Genomic DNA, 25,572 nt, shown 5'->3' on the forward strand with positions numbered 1-25,572 from the left:
TATTAGATACTCCCACCTGGTGTTGCTTCCCTCCCCACGTTGGCCACTGGCTTTGGCACATTGGAGGTACGCTCAATATCTGTGACAGCTGAGCTCCCTGCGGGGGGGGGGGGGGGGGGCGCAGTGGGGACACGACCAACCTTCACAGACACCTTCTGGGCTGAAAAGGATACCTGACCCCGTTTTCAACCTTTACCGTCTCAGAGAATTCTGTCGGGCAGAACCCACGACCCGAGAGACAGAGAGAGAGAGAGACAGAGAGAGAGAGAGAGAGAGAGAGAGAGAGAGAGCGAGAGAGAGAGAGAGAGAGAGCCTGGAAGACCACTCTGGGACCCCTGGCTTTGGGAAGAGTGGGGGGGGGGGTCAAATCTGATTGGTCCTTTCCACCCCGCCTCTTGCCAATGATTGGTTCGCGGGTGGGCGTGTATCCCAGTCGTGCCCAATGAGACGTAAGAGGGAATTGCTGGGACGGTTTTTCAAGCTGATCAAAAGAGATGGCCCAGAAGAGAGGTCCTGGTGTTTTTCTAGAATTCCACCAGAGATCCTGAGAGGCGCCCCGGGGGTGGAACTCAGTGCCTTCATTTGGCCCAGTAGGAACAGAAGCCTGGAGAGGCGAGGCCTCCAACAGGGGGTTCCGAGGCAAAGCCTGATTACCACCGTGGTGGACGTGAGTTTTTCTCTGGCCCCCAAGCCTCCGTCCGCCCTTTCTTCCTGGGAACAAGGCCACGGTCCCTTTGGAGGATGACCTCCTCCCATGGCAGGCAGTCTGGGGAAACTGTTGGCCCAAATCCTCTGCCGTGTGAACCAAGCTGAGCTCATGAGATTCTCCCACCAGGATTTTGACTTTGGAGTGAGGCGAGGGGGTGGGGGGGCTGGTGGGGGGGTGGCAGTTCAGCTGGAAGCCATAAAACCAGCGGCAGTGACCTGCCTGGAGGTGGGTTAGTTCCTGCTACTGCATCCTGGTTCCTGTGGGTTTCGAGCTGACGTTCCAGTGAGCAAGCCGCTCCTGATCCCGGCCATAAATCCCCCCTCCCTCTTTCCCGCCTCACTTTGCCAGTGCTGACTTCAGCTGTGTGCAGGCACACAGCTGTCACCGCTTCAGAATGGCTTTCTGTGTTGACGCGCCATGCCATGCGTTTCCCACTCGTCACATTCATTTCTCCCAACAAGTGTTACCAGTTAGGGATGGGGGGCGGGGGGGCGGGGGGTACACACACACACACACACACACACACACACAGAGGCCCATGTGTATGTCCCAGAGGTAACGTCTCAGACTCCGAGTGCAACTTCTGCCCGGCCTTCCGTGGTTAGCGAACTGCCCGGGCTGGAATGTACCCGTCTCCTGCTCTCCTTATCTGTGAGAGGAGCTTACCTGCACTTAACCCACAAGGACTCAACAAGCTAACGTAAGTGGAAGCGACCGGAACATGGCACACATATACCCCCATTTGGAAGCCACATGGCTCTCAGAAGACTCTCTTTTGAGAGGTATTTCCTGAGCCCCAGGGGGATTCTCTCAAGACTTAGGAGAGCTTTCTCATGGATTGATCCAGCTACCAAAAGCCACAGGCCTGGAGTGGGAGAAAGAAATCATCATACTTGGGGCAATGTGGTCTGGGGTATGAGCCACTTCCCTGGCCTCTCTGGCAATGGGAATCCACAGGCCGGCGATCTGGAGTCCCTCAACATGACACACAGTGGGTCCACTCTCTAAGCTGACCTGAAAAGGTCAGATGACAATGAGCTCTGGCATGATGGAGACAGGCCCGGGGTGGGGGTGGGGGGGGGGGTTGGTAAACAGATGCCTCCCTGCGAGACAGTACTCACTTCCTGCCACTTATCAGCACCAGCTGCCATCACTCTTCTTTCTGTCCCTCAATACACTGAACCCTTTCTGCCACAGGGCATTTGCACATGCAATTTCCTCTGCCCTGAATACCCTTTCCTCACATCTATGGATGCTGGCTCCCTTCATCTTTCAGACTGAAGCTCAAAATCCACCTATGCAAGGACACACACCTTCGGTCAAGCGTAAAATAGCCACACACACTCTCCACCTTGCTCTGGCCAGTCTCCCTAATGGCACCCTGATTTAAATTCCTGATGGTATTCATCACCGTTACCTTATTCGGTTACTTCATGTGTTCATCCCACCTTTATTGAACACCCACTATGCCACCTTTCTCTAGGTTTCCAGAACAGCAAGTGAGTCCAAGCCCTGTCCTCACACAGCATACATTTCTGGCGGGGGGTCGGGGGGTGGGGGGGGTGGGGGGTGGGTAAGACTGAAAACACTGCTCCAACAGTCCTAAGTATCTGAGGACAAATATGGCTGGGGGAGAGGCTAGGGAGGGACAGGGCTGTAACATTAGATGGGGCAATCAGGGAAGGGCTCTCTAAGAAGGGACGTCTGAGCAGGGGTCACGAATGTCACATCCGCAGTGCCCAGATGCTGCTTGGCACCCAGGAGGCCCTTGATAAACACACAAGACATAGATGCCAAATGGTGCCTCCAGACAGTTCAGGGCCTCTCTTTCCCCGGGGTGACGACATCCCGGCCATGACTCACGGCTCAAGGCCTCGGCCCCATCCCGGGGCTGACTCTGCTCATAATTAGAAGGAGGGAACAGCCACAACGACAGCAGCTAGAGAACGTGGCTGTTCCCTGGGAACTGCCATGTCAGGGAACGGAGGTGAGGAGGGTCCCTGCGATGAGGAGAGTCCGACCTCTCGTTCGTCACCTTCGTTGGCATTTCTCACCCCCTCGTGACATGCCGTAAAGGGACGCCGCTTGCTGGAGAGATGAGGAGGTGTTGGCTTTCACCAGACGCCTTGAAGCTGAGGGCTGAAGCAGATCACAGCTCAAAAGAGGCGGCGGTAGGACAGGGCTGGGTTCCGATCCCGGCCCCGCCCACTGTCACCTAGGAGCCACAAGACCTTGAGCCGTCTCTTAAAGCCTTGCTTGTACGAAAGATACCAGTGGTGAATCTGGTATCAGCTGAGCATCCGACTTTAGCTCAGGTCATGATCTCATGGTCCTTGGGTTCGAGCCCAGCATCAGGCTCGCTGCTGTCAGCCTGTCAGCAAAGAAGCCGCTTCGGATCCTCTGCCCGCCCTCCACCCTCTGCTGTTCCCCCGCTACGCGCTCTCTCTCTCTCTCTCTCTCAAAAAAAAAAAAAAAAAAAAAAATTAGAAAATTTATTTAAAAAGATTCTGTATATAAAAGCACTATGTACAGAGCCAGATATGCTGTTGGCCCTAGACTCCACCAACCAGACTAAGACATGATGTTCCGCAAATCCGAACCACAATGAGACATCACAACTCACCCACCAAAGGGGCTAGAATTAGAAATACTGGTGACAAAGAGCATGAAATGACGAGCTCCAGGTGGGGGGAAAGTTTCAGATCACACATGCCACGATGTATGTGTATCCTTGTATCCGGAACACGTAAAGAACTCTCAGAAGTCAACAATAAGAAAACAACGTAATTTTTTAAACCGGGCAAAAGACACGAATACCTCACCAGGGGAGCTACGTGGGCGGCAAGCAAGCACCTGCAAAGACGTTCAATGTCATCAGCCACTGGGAACACACGCTGAAATCCGCGAAGAGGCGCATCCGCTCGGATGGCTGAAGCCAAACGATGGACAACAAGTGCTGGCGAGGAGGGGGAGCCGCTCTGGGCCCCTCGGGTGCTGGTGCGAACCACAAAGATGATACAAGCCTGGGGGCGAAATACCGGCAGGTTGTTTTTTGTGTTTTTTTTTTTTTTTAAACAGACTTGCTGAGATGTAGGTTTCATGTTACACAATTCCCCCGTTTCAAGCGTAGGTTGAACGGGTTTTAGTGTATTTATAGTTGGACAACCCTGTGTCTAATTCTAGAACATTTTCACCACCCAAAAAAGAAACCTTCCACCATGAGCAGTCACCCCTCTACCCCTCATCTTCCCCAGCCGCAGGCAACCATGAACCTGCCCCCTGTCTCTACAGAGTCGCCTCTTCCGGACACGGCATAGAAATGGAGCCATACAGCGGGTGGTCTGTAATGTCTGGCTTCTCGCACCGAGCATGGCGGTTTGATTCAGCCACGCTGCGACCCCCACGCCTTTTCGTGGCGGGACCCCATTCCATCATCCGGCTCTGCCACGTCTCGTTTATTTACTCCTCAAGCGCAGGACATTTCCATTCGTTGGCCGTGGTGAACGGTGCTGCTGTGCGGGCCTGATGCACTTCTCAGCCTCCCTGTGATGCTGAGCAGGCGAGGAGGTGTAGGTGGGAGAGCACACCGCGGCTATCAAATGCCATGAGACGGCAAGGCCCACTTTTTTCAGTCAGGCTCTGGAACCTTCCGGAACCCACTCTTAAAACTCGGTGACTGAGTGCCACTGAGTCAGACATTCAAAAATGGTCGGAATGGCAAATTTTGGTGTGTATATTTTCCCACAATAAGAATTCAAAAACAAACAAACAAAACCCTCAGTGGTTACGGGGCCCTACCCATGGGCCCGCCTCGGGCCGGCTAAGGATGGAACCGGAAGGCGGTGCCCCCCAAGATGTCCCTCGGCTGCCCGAGGAGCAGAGCCCGTGGACAAGCACGGGCACCCGCCGCCCTTCCCCCATCACATCGCTCAGACTTTGTGGTTTATTTTTGAAAACTCAAGCAAAATTTGTCTATTTTTTTTTTTTTTTTACTATTAAGTGTTTAAATTCAAGCTAGTAAACATGCCACGTAGTATTGGTTTCAGGAGTGGAACCCAGTGATTCATCTCTTACACACGACAGACACCCAGCGCTCGTTCCAAGTGTCCTCCTTAATGCCCATCCCCCATCTAGCCCATCCCCTTCCACAACCTCCAGTTTGTTTTCTGCATTTAAGAGGCTCTTTATGGTTTGTCTCCCTCTCTGTTTTTGCCTTCTATTCTATTGCATCAAAGAATTTGCTTTCACGTTAAAAAAAAAAAATGTGAGGGGCGCCTGGGTGGCTCAGTCAGTTGAGCGTCCGACTTTGGCTCAGGTCACGATCTCACATTTCGTGAGTTCGAGCCCCACGTCAGGCTCTGTGCTGACAGCTCGGAGCTTGGAGAGTCTGCTTTGGATTCTGTGTCTCCCTCTCTCTCTACCCCTCCCCCACTCATGCTCTGTCTCTCTCTCAAAAAATAAACAAACATTAAAAAAAATTTTTTAATGCGTTAAATGATTGGCCACTCAATGACTTCCTCTCATTCGCCACATCACTGAGTCAACGGAGTCTTTGGGAAGTCCCCTTTGTCCTCTGGCCCCATCTAGCCCCAGCCCCGGAGGGGTGGGGATGCCCAGGCCAGCCCAGTGTGATGCACACAGGTTTGTTCCCCACACGCAGCACCGGCTCAGAGAACAGGACCCAGGGTGGGCCTTCGAAGGTGGAGGGTCTGTGAGGTCAGTAAAGGCCAGTGGAAAGACTCAAGGTGAGACCTTCCCTCGTTGCCCCAAATCTGAAATCATCTGGGAACTCCGTCCAGAGGGGTGACCTCCGTGTCTGAAGAAAACACGCGTGCCGGTCTGGAGAGATGAGGCCTCCCTCCGCGTGCAGCCCGCCCTTCACCCACAGGTCCCCGATGATGGTCCAGCTGCCATTTTGGTCTATGCACAGTCACCGGCCTCGCTGCTGATCCCCTAAGAACAGGCGAGGAACCCCAGCTCAGAGAATGGGCCCCGTCACTCAGTAAGGATGGGAACTGCTGTTCAAGTCTGTCTCCCGTCCAGCTGGGTCCATGGGACGTTTCCCTGTGCTGCCCGCCCCCAAATTCCAGCACATCCCCTCAAATGGCATTGAATCCATTTCCACCACCCCTCCCCCCGCCATCAGGGCCCAGAAGAAAAGCAGTACTTTTTCCTGGTGTCTTCCTCAAGCACGAAGCCGTTTTGGAGCAAAAGTCTCCACGTCTGCACAAGCCGGCCTGGCTAGCGGACTTTTCCCTGGGCTGATTTTCTCTAATTCTGCTGGTGATGAGCTGCCTAATAAAATTATGCTAAGTTATGTGCATAGAGCATCTTCCACTCTAATTATTGGCCATGCCTCTGAAGAATTCCCCAGCAGCTCACCTCTTTCTTTGGGTCTCATTAGTCGTTTGGGCCAATTTAAGCCCCCAGCCACCCCCCCCCCCTTCCCAGCTCCACTTGAATCAGCAGGGCTCTGGATGTCATTAGCTACTCCAATTGCCTTTTAAAAAATCTGTTTCACATAAAAGGACAAATGAGAATGAATATTTGCCCATCTTTAAGACACTAACTACATTCTTTTCCACAGACTGTTCTCGTTACTCTTTCTTTCTTTGGGAAGAATTTGAACACGGCCTGGGCTCCTGCACGCAGTTCATGACTGCAAAAGGCTTCCTCCTCGAAACCGGACCCAAGCGGGCATATTCTGGAAACGCGGCAGCTTCGAAGAACATGTCTCGGTTCAGCTTTCTCTACCTATCTTCCCCCAGACTCACCTGCTTTCCGGGACTGGCGAACGACCGGCCACCAGCTGCGCAGGCAGAACAGAAGGCCTTGGTAGTATTTGCTGGAAAAGCAAGAACTTCATCCAAGGACCAGCGTCTTCTCCCCTTTATTTAATAGCCAATAAAATCACAAGAAATACCAGGGATGAGAGTGGGTTGATTCCAGTGGGAGGGGTGGGTCTCACCGGAGCCCTCGTAGCCCACGGAGGTGGAAACGAGAACAGGCAGGGACGGGTCAGTGAGGCATACGTAGTAGAAGGCAGTGAAACAGGGCCTCTCGGACACAGTTCAAGTGCAGCAGGCAAGCTTCAATAATGCCTGCTCAGTTCTTAGACAGGACTCCTTAGCCCGAACGCCACGGTCTGCAGGCCCTGTGTCCCTGCCCTCACCTCCTCCATGCCCCGCCTTGGCCTTAGCACACCAGCCACGTGCCCCTCTTTCTGCTCCTCCAACATGCCCAGCCCCTCCTACCCCAGGGCCTTTGCACTCTCCACTGCATCAATGCCGCTGTCCCGGAGCTTACCATGACCCCCACCTCTTCATCCTTCATCTTTCTGCTTCAGTGGGCCCATCCCCGAAGGGTGCTTCCCTGACCCCCATCACTTTCTCCACTCTTACTCCTACTTGATCAATACCCTCTGCCCACCCCTCACCCCCCTTTGTCTTAGGAGGGTATTAGAGTCTGTATCTGTCTTTCGTCTCTCTCACACACACATGGATGTAACCACTAGGAAGGTGGGGACCATCCACTTGTTCTCCACGATCCTCCAGCCCAAAGAGCAGTACTGAACACACAGTAGGTGCTCAGTAAATATTTGGTGAACGAATGAACAGAAGTCAGCATGTTCCGTCTAACCCCGGTCCCCCTTTCTCTTTCTGGCTCTTGCACTCTTTCTTGAAGAAAATTTAAAAATATTCCGGAGCTCAGGTGGACCCAAGAAAAGAAAATGTGCTCTTAAATCTCTTGAAAATGGGACAGCAGAGGTTCAGAACGCAACGATCTTCATGTGAGCGAACAGAACCTGCAGGCTGCGGTCTAAGAACCGGGACCTGTTAGGTCATCAAGCACAGACCGTGGAGCTAGTGACTTCACGATGTGATTCAACTACCCCAAATCTTAGAGGGAACCCGTTTCAAAGTCCAAACCTCAACATGGAAGGCTGAGGGGTGGCTTGGCTTTGACATTCCTGCGAGAAGGCAGGCCCTCTGAAAAGACGCTGCGTTACAGATAACTCATCCACCAAAGGGGGAGAAGGGAGAGGGCTAAACCCCAGCATCGGGTGTGTTTGTCTGCTAAGTCTTTGGATGGAAACTGATCCGGGGATGCGTGATCCTCCAAAAATCCGCCGGCCCCCAAAGTGCTGAAGTTACCCTCTGACCACAGCCACATGGAGAATGAAATCAAATCCCACGGAAAGATTTGACTTTTTTAACATTATGCAATGTTTGGGTGAAGAAAAGGGGGGAGGTATCGGGGGGAGAAATAAAACTCCTCTTTTTCCCAGAGTTTAGCAAAGCTATTTCTAGCTTTTAATGATACATTTCACCATCTAGCTTTTAATGATACATTTCATGGGTAGCTTTGAGAGGCACGAAGGCGGGACTGTTCTATTATGTAACCCATTTCAAGTAGGAAATTAGCGAGTCCTGAATGAATTCTGTTACTGTGCTCGACTTCTGGAAAGTTTGGAGCGACTACAGTTCTATTTTGAGGTGAGCAAATCCATCATTTATAGGTCTCCTCACAAATACCGCAGGGTTTCATGTCACCCTGAAAAGTTTCATAACAAAAACAGTTCAAGTACTTGGGGGCGTTAGTACATTTCGTCTCAAAACCTCATTAGCCCGAATAAGGAGTAGGGCAAGCCTTCCCAGTGGCCAAATATTCAAAAATACAAATATCCAAGATCAAGTAAATATTCATCTCTCACAGTCCCTCCCCCACCCAACCCCAGTGTGTGTGTGTGTGTGTGTGTGTGTGTGTGTGTGTGTATGTGTGTGTTTTAAGCTAAGTCCAGCAAAATAGTCTGGTCAACAACATAAAAAGAAATGTCTGTTTTTAACGGAGCCGTTGGCCATGAAATAAATTCTGAAACTATGAAAGCAGCGTCTTGAACAGAGCAGCTGGGTTCACTGGACCTTCCTGGTTGTTGAAAACAGGAAACATAAAGGTCTTTCAATCTCAAGCTCCCCCTAGCGGCGGGAATGGAGCGGTGCCTACACCCGGATGGAATTTCACAGCAGGCAAATGCGGTGGGAAGACCACTTTGATGGCCACAGGGTTAAGGAAAAGTACCGTTCGCCCCTCTTGAGCCCAGATCACCAGAGCCGAGAGCATGCGTCTCCGATTTGCTGGGAGGAGCCGCAACTGATGGAGACAAGCGCATTGACAACGCTCCTTCTGATCGATACCCTGGGGGTGACCCTCTCAACGAGAGCCAGTATGTGGAAACCAGCAGCCCACACCACAAATAGCTCCTAATTAAAACATGTGGCTCGTTGGTACATAGCTGGTTTCCCGAGACACGGGCGTTCACACCGCAGCGATAAAGCGGACGTGTGCAGGTTGTATTGGGGGTTCTCAACCGCGGTACCTTCGACATTCGGGGTCGAATGACTCCACGGGGTGGGGGGCTGTCCTGCGGCATCGCTGGCCTCTCATCAGGCCCCTGAGCACCCCACCCCAACCGTGACAACCAAAAATGCCTCGGACACTGCCCCAAGTCCCGTGGTGGACAAAAGCCCCTCCAGCTGAGAATCACTGGGTGAGATTAATAAAATATTAGAAACCTCTCCTCCCTGAAACTTAGGTGACTGCATTCCTACATCTCACATTATTTGATTTTTTTTAAAGGTATCCAAACAGATCAAGGACTACATGTGTATAAATCTGAATCCTATAAAATACTTTTCTCCTTTTTCCTATTTGTATTGGTCACCTTTTGAAATTCTGACATGTCTGGAATAGACAACGGTACAGAATAATAAATAATGCACGGGTTTGGGATGGGATTTTTTTTTTTTTTTTTGCCAAAATCAAAATAACTGGAAAAACAGTTCTTCCCTTTTTGTACCATGAGATACATGCAAAATTGGAGCGTTATCATAAAAAGCCTTCATTTTGACACCAGAATTCCTGTTTCCGCACAAATTAAAATGATCCCCAAAGGCAGAAAGTACACAAGCTTTATTGGGCAGCAGCAATGAGCCACGCTGGCACACAATGAAAGGACAACCGGTCAGAAACACGCAGGATCACATGTGTATCATCACGGGATCGAGGATTTAAATCATCTGGGAGTTCCTGCTAAATTAAAGCATCCTGTACCAGAGCTTCCCGCTAATGAAAGAACGCTGTCCTGGTGGATATGTGCTATGTGCATTACACGGACGAATCCACTAATGAGGAGGCCGCCGACTCCTAGATGAGCTTACGGCTACCCCCCCGCAACAAAATCACAGAGTGGCCACAATTTTTGTTGCTAATACCGCGTCCCCCCCAGCAGCCCCCCCCCACAAACGCGGTATCCACTGACGTTGCCCAGTGACGTTAACAGACGGCACCCCCAAGCAGGCGGTGACGGAGAAGCCGGATCCGCAGGAACAGCGCCATGGCGTGAGCAGACGCCACGGAGTGCGAGGTCTCGGGGACGCTGCCCGCACGGTGGCAATGCCTCTCAGTTCCGTTCCGAAACACAAGATGTATTTTCCCAAGATGAAATGAACATCATTAATGGAAATATTTTCCAATAAGTATACGTGGCAAAAGGTTTTACATGAAAGGAAGGGGGGAGAAGTAAAATCTGTTCTATTTACAAGCTCCTTTTATGTTTTTTGATGACAACAAAGCTGGAAGTAACGGGATTTTGATGCAAATCAAGTATCTCATCAAAAACTCAGGTCTCACACACACACATACACACTTAAACACACACACAAAAGATTAAAGATAAAAACAGCTGAGAGGTGTTTGTCTTCAACAGGATGGTGCGGAAGCATGTGTAGGTCCCACTGGCGATTTGGCAAAGGTTTAAAATGCTGCCCCATAAAGGCATGAGGGCTTTCCCATCCCCACCCCAGTAAAAACAAAACAAAGTATAAAAGCAAAAATCTGGAAAAGGAGAAGAGGCATTATTGTGTCCATTCCCAATGAGCACAGAACTCAAAATACATTCAGAAGTTGTCAGTGTGACCTAAGCTTTCAGCAGAGAGCACACAGAGGGGACCAGACACGGGTACCGAAGCAGACTACACACAAGAGGGCTTAGGAAGGGAAGCTGGCCTGGGGCCCGGATGGGACAACACCAACAGCGGGACACATCCCAGCTCGCGGTCTCCCAGCTCCAGGTGGCTGCGAAGGTGGTTTACTCCGATGTCTACACGCCCCCTGGGACGCCCCTCCTTCGCTCTGGGGCAAAGTCCGCTGCCCCAAGCAGCCAGAGATGGTGCAACCAGACCCCCCTAGCACCACGGGCAACACACATGTGAGCATGTGCGCCCTCCAAATTAGGATCCAAACTGTCAGGCTTCAGAAATTACTGAAATGGAGAAGCTTGTCTGGTCATTTTCTTAGAGGAAGGAAGGGGAGGGGGGGGGGGGAGGAGAAACCGAATGGATCCCGTCATCCCCATGCACGTACAACCATCACCAAAAGACAGAACAAAAATAATCATAAAATAACAAAAGTGCTAACCAGGACAGAAATACCCAGTGGTGTCAGAGGGCGGGGGTGGGGGGTTAATTTTTACTTCGAGGAGAAAGGTTTGAATAGCACTGATTGTGTGCCGTGGGGCCTCTGGCCTCAAATCAAATAGGCTGCCGGAGACTTAGGTCCCACCGAGGTCCAAGGTGAGGGGCAGGGGTCAGTGGTGCTTCCTAAATTCCTTCCAGATTGGTAAACCGAGAGAAAGGTCAACGGGATCCGTCTGCTCAAGATCTACGAACTCAGGAGGTTCCTGTTTTACCTTTCCCCACAACTGAGGTAATCCTCGTGCACACGGGTCCTCTGCTGGGACTGGTCTGACGGGTGCAGGTAAGGATCCTGTACCCTCAACCGACTTGAGGCTCCTGCCCTTTGGGGCTCCAGAGTTTGAGAAGCACATGCATCCCCAGACACCCGACGACGCCCGGCAGGTGGAGGGAGCAGGCTGCCCACGGATGGGGAGGCTCCACAGCGTGGGGGCCGGGGCTCCGCTTGGGGTTTAGGTCCCTCTGGCCCCCGAATGCCTCCGCCAGAGTGCAGCTGGGACGAGAGAACAAAGTTTGCAATGGCACAGACCAGCACCCCTCCACTTCCAGGCGTGGCTTCTTCGGCAGCTCTCTTCCCGGGAGATGTCAGGTGGCATCTCAGGCGTTGACTTCAAAAGTCAGCTCACACACCTGGATCGAACTTGGGACTTGAGGGGGGAAAAAAAACAAAGCAAGAGACCGTCTCCCTGTATCTGCTGGGAACGTCCAAAATTTCCTCACAGCACTTCTGGCAAGACCTACCTGCAGAAGCCATCACCTGTCTGTGAACAAGGCCAGGTTCAGGGTTTGCAACCTCAGATCAGAACAACTTAAGACTTACAATGGGACTTCTAAGAAGACAGATCAAAGTATGAACTCCTGAGCCCAAGGCTCCCTCCTCTACCTTTGAAACTATGTAACATCACTCAGAGAGAAGTCAGACCCGTTCAATCTTTCCGGCTGAAAGGTCCTATTCCTGAATAACCATTCATTCACGGCGACCTATATTCCCTGCAGATCCTTCCGGTGTGGCAGAGATGGCTGGAACAGAACGGCCGAAATACTGCAAAAATGCAGAATCTTAAAACAGAAGCAATGCCAAGAGCCAGTTTACCCAGTGCCTGAAACTTAGTATCATTTTATAAGGGTTTAAAAGGGCAACATAAGTACATGAGCATATGGAGAGTGCTCCCAAGGCCAGGAACCGATGTGCCCGCTCCTCCCGCCCCCAACCCCCCAGCCGCAGGCTGAGCGTAGGGCCGTGGGCGCAGCGGCCAGGCTGGAGCTCACGTCTCTGAAGCACGCACAAGAAGCGTCATGCTGAAGGGCTGAAGGAATTAACCACGGATCCGAGATCGCAAACAGTCACTGGAAGATCCGCCGACTTAACCCTGATGGCACGCATATGTGGCACCAAGTGACTCGAAAACCCAAGAATGCCTTGCCCCGCCACGCCCAGCGCTTGAAAACTCCCTTCCCTCCGTTGGAAAGAGAAGCCACAGCTTTATAAGAAACACACGTGCGGGTACGCCATCCCGGTGGGGGAGGGGTCTCTACCGCTGGCGGCCTTCCAGCAAGCTCCCCCTGGAGATCTCTAGAGGCAGCGGAACGGAGCCCCGACCCCAGAGCCGGCAGCCTGGGCCTCCTCCTCCCAGGGACTCTCTGCTCGAAGCTGCCGCCGCCGAAGGGCACGGTTACGACGCCTCTGCCTTGGCCATTTCATCCTCCTGATGGGAAACAGATTTCTGTGGAAGCCGAGCGCCCCCAGCCCTGACCTTGCACTCTGGACTCAGGAGGCCTGAGCCGCACAGGCTACACTGTCTAAAGAATTAGCTGAGTCTCTTATCACCCTGTCGACACATTCAGGAGCCGTTCGGTGGCACCTTTCCTGCTAAAGCAACTGCTGAAAATGTCTGAGGGGTGTCCTCAGATGGCCACAGGCTTTGTAACTGTTACCAGGTCCGAACACAGCAGGGTAACACCTCTGAAATTCTTCTACGAGGAGGCAGGTGGCGCTAACTCGGGCACCGTCGAAGCTGAATCTGACGCAGGAGAACAGAGGGGATTTACGGCTCGCTCGCCCTGCCCTGGTCCGCTCTGTGTCGCTCTGGGAAGGCAGCGAGGCTTCGGCAAGCAGAGCGGCCTCGGGCCGGGTGGGTGGCACTCCGGCCGTGCGACTACTGTCTGGGTCACTTTTGACCAGAGTCATGGCCTTTTCCCGCAAACCTGTAGACCGAGAGCTTGACGCTTCTCCACAGCCAGTTTTTTCAGAGCGAGAAAGACGTGGGGAGCACACACACATTAGGACTGTTTAAAACAAAAACACAAACAAACCCTTCTACAATCCGCAGCTGGACAGAAACTTCTATCACACGACACCAGAATCCCAGTCCTCGGAAGCTCGCACGGCGACCCACGTATGAATGTGTTAGCCGAGCCACCAGCTTTCACGTATATACGTTCGCTTGAGGCCGAGTCATCCGGGGCTCGAGCAGGCCCCCGCGGGCACGTCCCAGGAGCCTGCCCCGTTGAACCAGCCTCGGGACTCTGCACATTCAGCCGCTTCGCGTCCAAACGGCACGCGGTAGCCATTACCGCGAGATCCACAGGTGGCGGTTAAAAAAAACGCAACTTGAACTCTGTCCACCGGGAGGGCGCAGAGACCGCAGTGCCCTCGGCCCGCGCACGCCTACGAGGTGAGCTTCGAGTAGCTGGGCGGGGAGAACCGCCTCCGCAGATACTTGAGAACGTACAGGGGGAGACAGCTGACCAGAGTGATAACGGACACCTTCCACAAGAATGACAAAGTAGCGATGAAGTACACGTCTGCAATGCAAGCAAAAGGGAAGACGGCGGTGAGCGGGCGGAATGTTCCAGAAGGCCTGTGCAGCTCAGGAACTGCCAGCATAGCTATTGGGCGGGGGAGGGGGGGGGCTGCCTCTCCTCACTGACACATGGCCTCCTGGCACCGGCCCCTTTCCTGGGCTCCGTCTCCAGGGCTGGGATTCTCCCCACTCCCTCCTCTCTCTGACCTGTGCCTTCACTGACAGTCACTGAAATGCTACTTCCAACACCAGGAAAAGAAAACTACAGGCAGAAACAATTCTTACAGGTGTTTCTGATCTGGAATCTGACAGCTGGCGCTTTTCTTTGCAAACCCCGCCGCCCGAGAGCAGAAAGGCACTCCGACACCAGACATGTTTTCCCCTCGCCTCCGGGATGGTCACCAAAGCCCAGGACGGGTGGGGTCTGAGGGTGGTGCAGAGCGGGAACCGGGTGGCCTAGGGGGCTTCCACTGAGGGACGGACGTCCCCTTCTGCTGCAGGACAGTGAGCCCGCGGTCTGGAGGGTTTTGAGAGAGCAGAGCACAGCCCGCAGCCTTCCTCAATAGTGGAGTGGACACCACTTCCGGGGCACAGATGGGGAGCGCGTGGCTGGCACGGGCCACGGTCCCACCCGTGCGTCTGCCCAGCCGGCCCCGTGACAGCTTCCTGAGGGCAGAGCTCGCCACCCCCAAGCCACTGAGTACACAGTAGGTGTTCACAAAAACGCATTCTGAGAGACTCTCAGGACGAGTGTGAAACTAAGACTTCAGTAACCGGATGTTCCTTTCACCTTGACCAAAACCTTATGGAGCGTTTGCTGATGAACACGAGACCTCATCAGAGACGCCTTCAGGGGAAGGTGGAGTTTCTTAACCTACTGATAAGGACAAATCCTGCGGGACTTACCATTTATTCATGAACAAAACCTGGATGTCCGACATCGCATTCGCCCCCCAGAGCCCGGCACTTTGCCCGGCTCCCTCGAGAAACCTACCAGGCCTCTGTCGAATTCAACGGAACCCCCTTCTAAGTCACTTGGTGCAGTGTGTTTTTAAAAGGAAACACTCCATTGACATTGTGCCCACCAGCCTCTGTTCCGGGAAGCTGATCCACAGGGGACACCAGTAAGAAAATGGGGGCAGCTGAGTGCCAAGGCCAGCTGGACAAAGACCCCAGGATGAGCGCTGGGGAGGGGGCCCCTGGACCTCACTGCCCGGCTTCAGCCACAGAGCGGGTCTTACCGATGAACTCGTGGAGGAACACCAGGGAGGCGATGTAGCAGGCCAGACTGAGCAGCTCGGCCACGGTCATGAGCCAGTGCCATGTCTGGATGGTCAGGGCCACCATGAGCAGCTCCGTGAGGATCAGCGACGTGAAGGAAATGGCCACGATGTGCACGAACTCGGACTCGAACAGCAGCAGGGCCCCGTACATGATGGTGCTCCCTGCGAAGGCAGACGGAGCCGGTGTCCCCGCACAGCCCTGCCTGCCCGCAGCTGCCGCCCCTCCCGCTGCCCTCCAGAGCCCCCTCGGCCTGGGCTCCTTTTCCTTTATTTTCCATTTAGATATGAAAGATGGCACTTGCTAAATGAGGTCGATGAGTGGTGCTTTATGGAGGCTTTAAAGAAGTGTCTCCTTCTGATTTCCTATTTTCTCTTTGGACCTTACGTCATAAGGAGTCTATAATTGCAGGGGAGAAGAAAGAGAGAGAGACAGAGGGAGAGACAGAGGGGAGGAGGGAAGGGGAGAAATGGAAAGGGGAAAAAAACAAAATGGGCTAAATGGGTGAGGGGCACTAAGAAAGACACTTGGGATGAGCACCGGGTGTTATACATAGAGGATGAACCACTGGAATGTACTCCTGAAATCATCATTGCAATAGATGCTAACTAACTTGGATGTAAATTTAAAAAAAAAGATGGGTGGGGCGCCTGGGTGGCTCAGTCGGTTAAGCGTCCGACTTCGGCTCAGGTCACGATCTCGCGGTCCGTGAGTTCGAGCCCCGCATCGGGCTCTGGGCTGATGGCTCAGAGCCTGGAACCTGCTTCCGACTCTGTGTCTCCCTCTCTCTCTGCCCCTCCCCCATTCATGCTCTGTCTCTCTCTGTCTCAAAAATAAGTAAGCGTTAAAAAATTTAAAGAAAAAGATGGTCAATCTTAAGTCATGTGTTGTTTTACGCCCTAACGCCCACAACACACACACACACACACACACACACACACACACACACACACACACACACACAATGCCAGAGGTAACCCAGAGACACTCAGAGCATCCTGTACCTATAAGGAGGCAAGAAAGGAAAGTGGGAGAGGGAACGGATACGTGTTTTTCTAGCACAGCAGAAAAGCAGAGAGATGGTGCTCACACACAGCTCAAATATCCGACAGCACAAGAATATTACACAGAGACAGGGCCAGGAGATGCTCAACCCCAAAACTCCTCAAGCGACTGCCCATCGTGCCAGGGGTTCAGGATGAAGGGGTGAAATGGGGCTTCAGTGCTCCTGATTTATGAACTTTTACATACAAAAGGTGGCTGCAAAAATCAATGCGTATATTATACTTTGATGTACTTCTTAAAAATCCTCCCCGATTTTTTTTTTACTGATAATTTAACTTCCTGCCAACAATTTTAACAGTATCTACACCTATTGGTTGCACACGACATCAGTAAGACCACCCCCCACAACACACAATGTATATTTGTAAAGTAGACATCTGTACCTGGGCAGACGTAGATGGATATTAAGACCACTACACAATCACATATATTATAAAACACGCATACAAACAGAAATAAACACCAACAGGGGTTTTGGTATTTTCTCCTCCTACACTTATAAGTCATCCTACAAAGTCTCTCTGCAGTCTGAGAGACCCTCCCTGGAGGCCAGTGAAGCAGACACATTTCTCAAAAACTATAAGGACCTCAGAAAAAGTATCAGAACATTCCAGAAAGCAACCGCTTTTTGTCACAGTGGCTCGCACACCCCAGCAGGTTGTGATTGGTGTTCGTTGCATTTTTCTCTGAGTCTGTCTCCTGAAGCAGACAGCACCTCCTCACAGATCTATCACCGTGCTGAATGTTCTGGTCCTTACAAAATGCCGGGTAGGGCCCCCTTGGGGTGCACTGTCCCACCCCTTAACCAAGTTTCAGGGTTCCAGCTTCTTCGTGTTCTACAGACAACAGAACCCCCAGCATAACCCCACAGCTGGTGTGACATTTCTCACCTTGATAGATGCTAATCAAAACCCATATTAAGAAGGTCTTGTAGGACAACGGTCTTCCCTAAATGAGAGAACGAGAAAGAGCAGGTTATGGTGTGTGGCTCACCCAGGGTGTCAGCTGCCCCACGCTTCCCTGCCACCAACAAGGCAACCTGCCTGTTTTCATCAAAAAAAAAAAAAAAAAAAAAGCGTCTCGCACATGTCTGGACATGTTTGAGAAATTACACGTTTAAAAGACAATTGATATTCGGTGGGAATAAATCTGCCCTTCAGTAAAACTCCTGGAAGACAAATAAACGAAATCATACACACACACACACACACACACACACACACACACACACACACACACACACTTTTTAGAAGCATACACTAAAATGCTTCCAGGAGCCTCAGTGGCAGAATGGAACTGTCAGGGGCTTTTTTTTTTTTTTTTTTTAAGTTTTTGGTTGGTTAGTTTAAGTTTTCAGTTTACATATTACTGTACAGTTTAACATTCTCTAGGAGCATACATATGGCTTTTTTAAGAAAAAAGAATGTAAAACCGCACTCCTTCCTCTCAAGAAAGCCGCCACCAGTTCAAATCGTCGAAATCCGTGTGTTCAAACCGGAAATGGAGGGTCTGCGTGAAATGAAAGTAGGGAGAGAGGGAGAAAGAAGGGGAAGGAGGAGGAAGGGAAGGAGGAGTTCACTGAACCTTGAGAAGATCCTTGTAGAGCTCAGGATACAGCATGGCGACCTCTGACTTCACATCTTTGTCCAGGACCAGAGAGAATACGGGAAACATGGTGTAAATGGTGGAGTACCTGGGGGAGAAAAATCGCCGCAAGTGAGACCGGCCGATGGAAAAGGAACAGTCTGCTTCTCCGGCCTCTGGAGCCCCATTCCCATGCATTTATTCAGGAACTACTCACTAAGTGCCCATTATGGGCCAGGGCTGGTTTAAGGACTGGAGATTCAGATGAGAAACAGAACATCTGCCCTCGGAGAGCTGTCCTGCTGGCTCTGTGAGCCAACAAAGTCGGTAAACTACACTGTGCGCTGCAGGTAAGTGCTGGGGAGGCCACTGTAGGTGCCCAAAGGATGTGACAGTTGAGTAAACACCCATAAAAGGTGAGAGGCAGCCATGCCCAAATGAAGGGAAGAGCATCCCAGGCAGAGAGAAGAGCACGTGCAAAGGTCCTGAGGCGAGGACCCGTTTGAAGGACAGCAAGGCAGCCAGTACAGCTGGAGCTGAGTGAGCGAGGGGGAGAGAGGAGATGGGAACTGAGGGGGGCGAGGGGTCCGCGGTGGGCCACACGGAACACATTTCAGGGAGCCCCTACGTTCTGGCAGGTTCTTTCATTCTTCTGGGACCTGACAAAGGACAGTCCACTTTTCCAGTTAGAGGCAGGCATGGGGCGCCTGGGTGGCTCAGTCGGTTAAGCGGCCGACTTCGGCTCAGGTCATGATCTCAGAGTCCGTGGGTTCGAGCCCCGTGTCAGGATCTGTGCTGACAGCTCAGAGCCTGGAGCCTGTTTCAGATTCTGTGTCTCCCTCTCTCTCTGACCCTCCCCCGTTCGTGCCCTGTCTCTTTCTGTCTCAAAAATAGACATTAAAGAAAATTTTTTTTAATAAAAAATAAAATAAAAATTAAAAAAAAAAAAAAGAAGCAGGCAGAATTCTTTGTGAGACTCTCCCCTGGGACCAGCCAGCCTTTCTGTGCTTCCTGCCTCCTCACAACCAGGCGTGTGCCCTACACACGTCTCTATCTAGGACACGTGTCACCCAATCCACCTACCTGGGTGACTCAAACACTGAGAACATTCTCTGAAGGATCAAAAGGAACGTCATGAGTTCCGAGTCAGGAATGGGGGTGGAGCCGATGGCAGCAAACGTCCACGTGACCCCTGTCTGACAGGTCACTGGCACACAGCAGTCAGGTTCTGCTAGGAGGGACATCTCCCGGGACAGCAAGGCTCTGGCCCACCGGAGAGACCCAGCGGCAGGACATTCTACCGGGTCCACGTCAGGGAGGGTACTTTCCAGACCCATCTTTCCCCTTTTTCTAAGACCCCAGTGGAATCACGGAGTCTGGGAACCTTCGATCTTGCTTTGGTCGCCATCACCAATAAGCTCGGACGGTCATGGGCAAGCATTCTCCCCCCTCCAGGTCCAAACCGCCGAGCGCTGTGAACCACAAGCCCACCGAGCTCCACTCTCTCAGTCTGGGTATAGGCTGAGCCATTCAAAAATAAAAATCCGGGGTGCCTGGGGGGCTCCGTCGGTTGGGCGTCCAACTTTGGCTCAGGTCATGATCTCACATTTGGGGGTTTGAGCCCCGTGTGGGGCTCTGTGCTGACACCTCAGAGCCTGGAACCTGTTTCAGATTCTGTGTCTCCCTCTCTCTCTGCCCCTCCCCTACTCGTGCTCTGTCTCTCTCTGTCTCAAAAATAAATTAAAAAAAAAAAACAACAAAAAACCAAAAACATTACAAATAAAAATCCAAGTTGGGTTCTCAACTACACCCGGGCAACTCAGGGGCTGAACAGTCGAGACACAATGTTTCTTCTCTCCTCTATGGTATGTTAGGGAGGTTTCATAAAAAGTTAATAACCCTGCCTAGCTTTCCTTACCCAATGATGAGGAATCCTTGGTAGAGAGGAACCGATGCAAAGTAAAACACAGAGGAAAAGACAGCCTGTGCCAACGAGAAAGGAAGATGTTACCAAAAATCATTGACAAAGGCCCTACCTTTATATAATAACAACACCCCACCCTTAACGTACCGCAAGCTTTACTGACACAGTTGTGAGTGCTTTCAGTAAATCAACCCATTTAACAATTATAACCACCTCGTGAGACAGATACTGTTGTCATCAACCCCTATTTACAGAGGAGAAGAGTAAGGCACAGAGAGGTTAAGTGACTCGCCTACAATCACACAGCTCACGAGGGATAGAGCCAGGAGTCGTTCCCAGGTAGTTTAGCTCCAGAGACCACGCTCAGCCCCCTTGTGAACACTGAGTTACACAGGCTACACCCAGGGGCGCTCTCTCCGTGACCTCTGTGAATCTCCAGAACCACCCATGAGATCAAGTCCTAATATCACCTGCCTTTCACAGACGGGGAATCTGAGCAGGTAAACTTCACTGCAGGGTTAAACCCAGCTCTGTCTCCAGAGCCCACGCTCCTGACAGCTCAGAAGCACCGCCTCTCTGGGCATGCGCCCAAGAAACAAGTTAGCAGAGGTATGGAAACAGACATAGAGACACCTGCACCATGAGGATGGGCACCCGTTACCCCAGAGGGCGGGGTTACAGACAAGGCTTCCCTTCTCACATGACACCTTTTACAATTTTGGGAAATTTTTACGAAGAGCCCACAACCAGGAACACCTTTGCAATTAGACAAGAGCAGCATTTCCAAACCTTTACCGAAATATCTACTTCCTGGTTTGGAAAATATTAGCTACTGGCAGTGAAAAACAGGCTGGGGAAATAAAATCTGACTTGATGCTCTGTTAGGTCCTTCTCTGGACACCTACAGGCTAACAGAAGGAAAGTGGCCTCAAAGCGAATTCCTGTGAGCGGAAAGCCAAAAAGAGGCCGGCAACAGCTGAAGGCTTTTCAAAGACTAAGGACAAGAGGCGGAGGCAGGCTGGCCATCAGCAAGGGTATCTCACTGGAGGCATCTCCCCGTCAGCACCCACTCTGGGTGCTGACCTGGCACGGAGCTCCAGATGCAGGTGCCACCCGGGACCACGGTCCTGAGCAGCCCCAGCTGCACCCCCTGGTCATATTTCAGAACTGAAAGGTGAAAGCCACCTTTCAAATGACTTTTCACCCAGGTTGGGCCGTGGCACAGAAAGGACGTTTGTAAAAAAGTCAAGAATCTGGTGCGTAGTTTTGCAAATCAAGGTCAAGAGCCTCCTTCCCCTAAAAGGGCCTGGCTGGCCAAAAGCCTTCTTCATCTTGGAGAGAACACTTTAGGGAAAATAAACCACTGTGGCCGTGGCTGCATCTATCAAAGAGAACAACGTCAAAGTGCAGTCCTAACAGGGACTTGCTCTTAGCCAATCACTTTCAGCACAGTGGACAGGGGTGAACGCATTTTCCCACAGCACAAAGAACAATTTCTCATCCTGGAATTTTTTTCTAAACTGAGGCTCATAGTAACATACAGACATTGCTGAAGTCAGCTCATCCAGGCCAGCTCTTGTGTGCATGGCCACGGACAAGCTGATTAATCTTCCAGTGATTAATTCATAGTAATATCCAGTGTGATTCATGAGCTAGCATAAATTAAAAGCACAGATGTGGTCTGGGGCGCCTGGGTGGGTCCGGCAGCTAAGCGTCCGACTCTTGATTTCCGCTCAGGTCATGATCTCACGGTTCATGGGTTCGAGCCCCGCATCAGGGCTCCGTGCTGTCAGTGCGGAACCTGCTTGGGATTCTCTCTCTCCCTTTCTCTCTACCCCTCCCTGGCTTGCATCTCTCTCTCCCTTTCTCTCCGCCCCTCCCTGGTTTGCAGGCTGTGCGTGCGCTCTTTCTCTCAATAAATAAATAAATAAACTTAAAAAAAAAGTACAGTACAGATGTGGTCTGATGAATCATAACAGCTATTTTGATCATGTTGATAAAAATCACTTGAAGGCTTCTATGCTCTCAAATGCAACAGATACTGAAAACATAAAATCAGGGGCACCTGGGTGGCTCGGCTGGTTCAGTGTCCGACTTCGGCTCAGGTCATATCTCGCAGTTCATGAGTCCGAGCCCTACACCGGGCTCTGTGCTGATGGCTCAGAGCCTAGAGCCCAATTCAGATTCTGTGTCTCCCTCTCTCTCTGCTCCTCCCCTGCTCATGCACTCTCTCTCTCTCAAAAATAAACATTTAAAAAATTCAAAAAGTTTTTAAAAAAGAAAAAGGAGGGAGGGGAGGCCTCATGTGCACTTACTTGGAAAGGCAGGATGTCTTTTTTTTTTTTCAACATTTTTTTTTTTTATTTATTTTTGGGACAGAGAGAGACAGAGCATGAACGGGGGAGGGGCAGAGAGAGAGGGAGACACAGAATCGGAAACAGGCTCCAGGCTCCGAGCCATCAGCCCAGAGCCTGACGCGGGGCTCGAACTCACGGACCGCGAGATCGTGACCTGGCTGAAGTCGGACGCTTAACCGACTGCGCCACCCAGGCGCCCCAGGATGTCTTTTATGTTGTGATTAAGCTCCTTTCCCACAGATTAAAATGTCCCCTTACCGTACACATCTTCCTGTTTTGTTTTGATTAACAGCTCTAAGGATGCCTTCAGCACTCGATGCCTTAGAAAACTCTGCTTCTCAAAGTGGCCTTGGCCGAGAGGCAAGACACATCTTACCATCCCATGTCACAAACGGAAGACTGAGGCCCAGAGGGGGAAAGTGACTTGCTCCAAGTCTCAGAGACACATCGTGGGGGGGTCAGAAAGGGAAGTGGGTGCCAAAACACATCGCCCCTATGTTCTCTCCGCTTAATGGGGGTGTTTTCACCTAAGTGTCCATGGAGGAGAATCAGTCAATAGTGTTTCAACACCCAGAATAGTTTCTTTCCCACCCTTTGGCCTTCCTCCCAGTATGCACTTAATCGCTGCAGCCTGATGACGGATGTTTAAAGGAGCTGGGGAGACAGGAGGTGGGAAAATACTCTAGAATCTTTGTGTGAGAAAAAGATGGGCGCGAGACGTTATTCCCGAGAAGATGAACAATCGCGGTAACGAAGCTCCACTCCCACCTGGGATGGCGGGAGGCAGAACTGTGATTATCAGACACCCCCCAGGGCCATGGGCCACGCTGCCCCACCCGGGAGCCCCCGCAAGCGGAGGCAGCACCGGCCTCCCCGCATCGAGGGCACCCAAGGAGACACCGTGATGAAGAACACGGGCTCTGGAATCCCCGCGCCAATGCAGTCTAAACCCCCGAGGGACCCTGCCGCACGTTTCTCCCCCTCACTTAGCCTCAGACTCCCCATCTGTAAAATGGGCGCAGGCGACTGTGAGGACCGCCGTGAGCCACTTGCATGGTGAACACGGAGCCTGATGCCCAGGGTACAGGAAGTGCTCCAGAAAAGCAAGTTATTCTTCGGTGGTTCTTCTCTGCTGGCCCTTATTTTTGCATTTGGAAAAGCCGGGACCAGCACTGACCTCTCTGCATTTTTCTCTCTGGCTAACTGATCATAACACCTCTGGGCATTTACACCGCATCTCCTTTATGCCAAGCGCTGGGCAGGCACTGGTGCTCATGCCTGCATCCACTCCCCCGCAGCAAGGATGGCCCGCACCGTCTACCGGGGGAAGGATCTGTGACAATCCAAGGTCAACCCGGTTTGGGATTTAAACTCGCCGGGTGGGAAAAATAATGAAGTCAAGAAAGAAAGAAACCGGCCAGGTGGGGTAACGGCTCCAAAGCACAGCCTCGTTCCCGGGCTTTCTCCAGGACGGCCACCCACCTGCATGGTGCTGATGCAGAGGCTTCTGTGAATCACGAACTGGCTGAGGGCAGCTGACCGCTTGTAGCTGTTCCGGCCGTGCACCATAAGCAACCGGCCAAGGTGCTTGAACTGGGTGATGGAGAAGTCTGCAGCCAGGGAAGCCTGTTTTCCTTCCTAAAATCCAATAAAATTGGGCACCGTCAGGAGCACCAGAGGTCAAAGCAAACACATTTTTTTCTCTTTTAATTGAAAAAAGCAAGACGTTGTAAGGAGATCTTGGGAAAACTTCAATAAAGAGCTTCTTTGGTTTCACGCTGTACTCGGTTGGTGGTCCAAGACTAAATTTGATTTAAAAAGAGGAATGTATTTAAATAAAAAACATTCTGAATCACAGATCGTGATAATTCGGAGGTCAAATGGATCTGTGTATCAGAAGCAAAGAATCCTCAGAGACAGGCACTCAGACCCTCGAAGTGAAATGGAAGCCTGGGGTGGGTGGGGGGCTGAGGCTACTAACGATTCCAAACAGAACATTCCTGAGCATACAACTTTGCACATTCATAGAAGTGCCACCGTGGAATGGAATTCTCTAAGGGGCCACACCTGTGTTAAAAGGGCCCGTTCCAGGAACATCTCAAAGATCACCGAATCCTGCAACTTCGAATAACTGTCAACTGGATGAGCACCACAAAACCAGAAAGGGTGGAGAGAAGAAAAATTTTAAAGCGTATGCGTCAGCCCAATCCGTGAAGCTATGGGACCGAACGCACAGGACAGTGCCTCCTGCCCTCCCTCAGGACCTCTGGACTCTTACTTCACACACAGTTCCGACAAGCCTGGTAACCAATGTTGCCCGTAGCTATTTAGAGGTCACAACTCAGGACAGAGCCAACTCTGCGGGACAAGCACACGCGTGACAAGGACAGGAAACAAGAACTGCGTCACGGCACACGAGCTTCGGGAGACACTGCAGCTGCCGAGGCCTCTGAGCCACACACCGTGTCACCTCCCTCCACGACCCCCCAGACGTTAGCACGGGGCGTGGCGACCGATGCTTTTACGGACGTTGCAGCCACCACGCAAAAGCCTGAAGTGCATTCACTGTGCCCCAACAACACAGCAAAACACTCTTTTCTTTTGTTTTTAATTCAAGTTTTGACACGCGGAAAACCAGCATCGTCGTCTGTCAGATACGGTGACACGGACCTCCGACCCCCAGGTAATAACGCCAGGCAATTCCGTGACGTGGTTCCTTACGCTTCGTCGTCCTAATCTCGAGTTTTCAGAAGCGTCAGAGCTGTGTGTCGAGGGAAAAAGAAACTCCCGCGAGGAGGCAGAGCAGCCCTCGCACGGCAGCCCCACCCCCAGCACCCACCCCTCCACGGCCAGCAGCACCCCACCCCCCACAGCCCGCACTCACCTTCCCCTCGACCCCCACACCGCAGTCGGATTCCTGAATCATACTGACGTCATTGCCTCCGTCACCTGTCGGCCACACGGGCCGGAGAGAAAAGCCGGGAAATTGGGCGGAGGTGAGAAGCGGGACCCCGACACGTCATTCTTACTTTGAAGACGCGCGCGTGTCTCGCCTTTCGCCGAGGGCTCGCTAAGCGTCTCTTCCGCGCGGCTCCTCACGGGCGGAGGAGCTGAGCGTCAAGAGGGACACCGGGTGACTGGCCAGAGTCCGGCCCCCGAGCGGCAGTGGGGGGGGGGGGGCGTGTCCACGCCTCACCGCTGTCCACGACCACCACACCCCTGCCTGTGGGGCGCACGGGCCCCACATCACATCGGCAGCAGTGACCCACTCAACGCACACCGTGCCCTGTCGTGAGCGCTCTCTGAATCCACCCGT

At 52.1% G+C, this 25,572-nt stretch overlaps 1 protein-coding gene across 2 annotated transcripts in view; it reads right to left on the minus strand.

Annotated features, from left to right (window-relative positions):
- Positions 1 to 9,665: 9,665 nt before the first annotated feature.
- ATP9A (ATPase phospholipid transporting 9A (putative)) overlaps positions 9,666 to 25,572 on the minus strand; it is a 128,343-nt gene continuing 112,436 nt past the window's right edge. For both annotated transcript variants that reach the window (XM_058685982.1, XM_058685983.1), the window contains exons 22-28: positions 25,141 to 25,205; positions 23,739 to 23,894; positions 19,894 to 19,958; positions 17,976 to 18,084; positions 17,282 to 17,339; positions 15,287 to 15,490; positions 9,666 to 14,046 (exon numbers count right to left, since the gene is read on the minus strand). In XM_058685982.1, the coding sequence (XP_058541965.1) occupies positions 13,910 to 14,046; positions 15,287 to 15,490; positions 17,282 to 17,339; positions 17,976 to 18,084; positions 19,894 to 19,958; positions 23,739 to 23,894; positions 25,141 to 25,205 (794 nt within the window). In that variant the 3' untranslated portion in view covers positions 9,666 to 13,909. The remainder of the gene's footprint in view (positions 14,047 to 15,286; positions 15,491 to 17,281; positions 17,340 to 17,975; positions 18,085 to 19,893; positions 19,959 to 23,738; positions 23,895 to 25,140; positions 25,206 to 25,572) is intronic.

The sequence above is a fragment of the Neofelis nebulosa genome, chromosome 9 (assembly GCF_028018385.1).
Source record: "Neofelis nebulosa isolate mNeoNeb1 chromosome 9, mNeoNeb1.pri, whole genome shotgun sequence".
Lineage (NCBI taxonomy): Eukaryota > Metazoa > Chordata > Mammalia > Carnivora > Felidae > Neofelis > Neofelis nebulosa.